The sequence below is a fragment of the Oryzias melastigma genome, linkage group LG16 (genome assembly GCF_002922805.2).
Source record: "Oryzias melastigma strain HK-1 linkage group LG16, ASM292280v2, whole genome shotgun sequence".
Classification (NCBI taxonomy): Eukaryota; Metazoa; Chordata; class Actinopteri; order Beloniformes; family Adrianichthyidae; genus Oryzias; species Oryzias melastigma.
The window spans coordinates 10,495,744-10,499,838 of NC_050527.1; the positions used below are offsets into that span (position 1 = coordinate 10,495,744).

General features: G+C 37.6%; 1 protein-coding gene across 1 annotated transcript in view; it reads left to right on the forward strand.

Annotated features, from left to right (window-relative positions):
* chn2 (chimerin 2) overlaps positions 1-3,855 on the forward strand; it is a gene marked incomplete in the record, with an annotated part of 26,408 nt that extends 22,553 nt beyond the window's left edge. Inside the window, 5 exon segments of the mRNA XM_024266871.2 lie at positions 1,201-1,374; positions 1,491-1,568; positions 1,649-1,786; positions 1,883-1,988; positions 2,845-3,855. Of these exon segments, the coding sequence (XP_024122639.1) occupies positions 1,201-1,374; positions 1,491-1,568; positions 1,649-1,786; positions 1,883-1,988; positions 2,845-3,016 (668 nt within the window).
* Positions 3,856-4,095: the final 240 nt, after the last annotated feature.

Below are 4,095 nucleotides of genomic sequence, written 5' to 3' on the forward strand. Positions count from 1 at the left end.
CATTATACGGAGCCCCCACAGGGACATTAAAATAAAAAAAAAAAGATTTTTCTTTTAAAAATTGAAGTTAAAAAAAAATCTGGTTAGTAACCAGAAAAAAAAACTTCAATTTTTAGAAGAAAACATTTTTTACTTACATTTTTTTTGTTTTTAACTTTGATATCCCTTTATGGGCTCCGTAGAATTTATCATAATTACTCATTTTTAAAATTAGTTGTTTTATGTCAATTTCTGTTCAATATTTTTTAACTATTTATGAAGCATTTATAAAATTGAAAATTCAGGAGTCTAATGTCACATACCATTTAAAAAAATCAAGTCATGCCTGTTTCTGTAGTTATAGAATCAAATTCAGCAACTAAACATGTAAAAGTTTTAACATTTTGAATAGATAATAAAGCTAAACATTTTACACTGATTGGAGGAAATCCCCAATTTTTTTTATTTTATTTTATTTTTTATTTTAAGTTCATGATTCAGAAATGGCTGAACAAGCCAACCCGGTGTCTCAAAGTTTTTCACAAGTTATTTACATTTATTTTTTACATGACTTTTCAAATTGATAATAAAAATGATCAACATAGCGGCTGAACAAAGTGATTGGTTCCATATAAAAGCTCTGGGGGGTGTCGGGACTGTCATGAGTTCAGTTCCTCAGCCCTGAAACTGATGTGTGCACTAGTTTTGCTCTTTACCCAAACAGAGTGTTTGTTGTTGAGACATTTTCTAAGCTGATAAGCCAGAGGCGAACACTGGTATCATCAGACACCTCGTGTGCTATGGGAAAGCGGAGCGTTCTTCCTGCTCCCCCGCCGTCTCCAGTCTCTTTTCGTTTCCTATCTTGTGGCCCCGCTCTCTCTGTGAACGACCATCACGCTTAGAATGAAGCTCAGGCAATCAAAACATGTTTCTGAAGAGAGGAGCCCGTCCATCTGCAATTAGATCTTCTAAAACCCTCTTTCTAGCCGTACTGCAGCACACTCCATGTGACCAAACCTGCAACAAAAACCCTCACACTTACTGCGGTTATCTACTTCCGACGCAGCACGCGGAGCTGCAGCTGTTCTGTTTGACTGAGCAGTTTATCACCGACTCTGGGAAAGCTTTTTAAGCTGCAGCTCTCACCCCGGCGTGATGATTCTGCTATTATCTCCCTGAGGCTAATCTCTCCTTTTTTTTATCTTCATATTGCTGTGCTAGATTGTGGGCTGAATGTACACAAACAGTGCTCCAAACTGGTTCCCAGTGACTGTCAGCCTGACCTGCGCAGGATAAAGAAAGTGTTCAGCTGTGACCTCACCACCCTCGTCAAAGCTCACAACACCATGCGGCCCATGGTGGTGGATATGTGCATTCGGGAGATAGAACTAAGAGGTAATCAGTCGACAGATCGAACTAAATGAAAAATGAAGTAGCGCTAGATGAGAATTTTTTTTTCTGTAAAATGTGTCACATTGATTATAAGACACCTACATAAATCTCTATTGCAGGTATGAAATCTGAAGGTCTGTACAGAGTGTCTGGCTTCTCAGAACACGTCGAGGATGTGAGGCTGTCGTTTGACCGAGGTTCGTCAGTCACAGTCGATTCGCTGGATTCTTCATAATCTATGTTTAATCTCAGTCAATTGTCTGATTTATGACAACAGATGGCGAGAAGGTTGACATCAGTGCCAGTGCCTATGCAGACATCAACATCATTGCGGGTGCTTTGAAACTCTACTTGAGAGACCTCCCCATTCCTGTCATTACGTTTGACTTATACTCCACATTTATTCAAGCTGCAAGTGAGAGCTCCTCTTTGTTTGTTGTAATTGGTGACGATATTCTTCCAACACTGCGGGGCTCCTGAGACTGAAATGTTTTCCTCATGTGTTGGGTAGAAATTCCGAATGCTGACTGCAGACTGGAGGCCATCCATGAAGGGTTGCTTCAGCTCCCCCCAGCACACTATGAGACGCTGCGTTACCTGATGGCCCACCTCAGAAGGTCAGTTCAGATTCCAATCACCAGTCAATTCCTGGATGCAGTTTATTGGACTATTAGTGTCTTAAAACTTTAGTCATTTATTGTTGCAGGTTACACAAAACTGTACTTTTTTTAATATTTCTATTGAATGTTTCAACATTTTAGCTAATTATTTGTTTTATTTTAGTCATCATGCTTGTTAAAGACCCACTCCAATCATCTTTTGGTCTATTTTAAAGTCATTCCCAGTGGTCTTTTAGTTAATATTATGCCTAAATTAAAAAAAAATGTAATTTTCTTGGTTATAGTTTCTGCATAGCAGCAGGAGCTCATCAGAAATTCAGGACTGTTTACATGGAGTAAGCCTGCCCTTATTTCCCATCATCCCTTTGTTTACACTCTTTCTACTAGCTTACAGCCCCTAGCAACCTAAGAATACATGCTCAACAAAAATGACAAGCAATATTGGAGCTATACAGCTGTACAGTTTTGAACCAGATGCCACCTCAGACGAGGAAGACAAAGACGTTCATTTGTAATTTATAAAAGAAATACTCAGAAACGCTTTATTAAGCTTAATTTTCTTTATAAAAATGTCTTCCATCGTGAAAAAAATGCTACAAGAGCCTGTTAAAAAAAACCTAAAACACAATTTTCATTAAAGTTTGTCTAAAATCCCCATTTTGTATATGTTTTTATGTCCATCTGAACTTCAACTTCAGTTTTATGGAATTTGTCAATAACTTCTTAAAAAAATAAAAGTCTGAATTTAAGTTGACCTTTTTTTAGAATAAAAAAATCAATATGTATAACATGTTCTTTTATGTTTAGCTCATCAATATTTCCTCACCCAAACACATTTTTTATTGTCTTTCAGGGTAACAATGTTCGAAAAGTACAACTTAATGAGCGCTGAGAACCTGGGGATCGTCTTCGGTCCGACTCTCATGCAGCCGCCGGAGCAGAACGCCTTGACGACCCTGAATGACATGAGGCAGCAAAAACTTGTGGTGCAGCTTATGATAGAGCATGAAGACGTCTTATTTTAGGAACAAACGTTTATTTTCAACGAGGAAACTTAAGCCACCTTCATTCCGGTGAAGACTCAAAGTTTGCAATCAGACTCAACTTGAAAGACTTCCTTCTCACATGACAGTTTCCATCCAAGCTGGTTAACTGTTGACTTTGTATTGTTGATGCAAGTTCTACAGCTCCATCAGTTGTTTTTTTATAAATATATTTTGAAAGTTTTCTGTATTTATGAACACTTTTTGTGCTGTTTCTCTCTGTAATTGACAGACTGGTGCTGCCTGGTGTAGACTCAGTCAGGAGGACACTGTGTAAAATGTGTTGCAGGCAAATCATTGAAGGCCTGGTGCCATGTTACCAAGAGGGTTAAATGTTTCCACTTGATACTACAGGAAGGCTGAATTAAGAAAAAAACCATCTGCAGACTCTTTCAGTGTGAATTTAAAAAAAAAAAAAGATTAAAAAAGAAATAAGATGATTGGGAAATTAAGAAGCACTTTTTCTGCGACAAATGCACAGGTGTGCTTTGTGGAGATCTTTATTTTTGTCATCATATTACATGTTCTTGAGAGTGATTCATAAAAAAAACATTTTTAAAAGAAAAAGATAATTTGGCTAATTTATTGTGTAAGAGGTAACAGCCCCATCACTCTCTTCTTTTATTGCCAGTAACATCTCTGCCGAAGTTTTCTTTTAAAACAGAAAGTGTGCCAAGCATGTTCCTTTTTACACTTGGTTCAATGTGATTCTTGGTTTCTTTCTACAGATCCATTTTATTGAAATGTATTTTTGTGATGTTGTAATTACAATTGTAATTTATGAAATGATTTATTAAAAGGATGTGGAGACTTGGATTTAACTCGGCGTTCCTGCCTGTTTTTCCAGTCCTGGCTGCACTGCCTTGAGTCTTTCCTGTCAAGTAATCCTCCTACTTATCCAGTTCTACCTGTAACTGTTCTACCTGACAGCGTGGAGACGGCTTGTCAGATTCCTAAAAGACTGCATGTAGCATGTACAACCCCAATTATGACAAAAGAAGCCTACTAGAAGTATAATAATTTACACTTGTCAGATTTTTCATCAGAAGACTTAGGTTCAG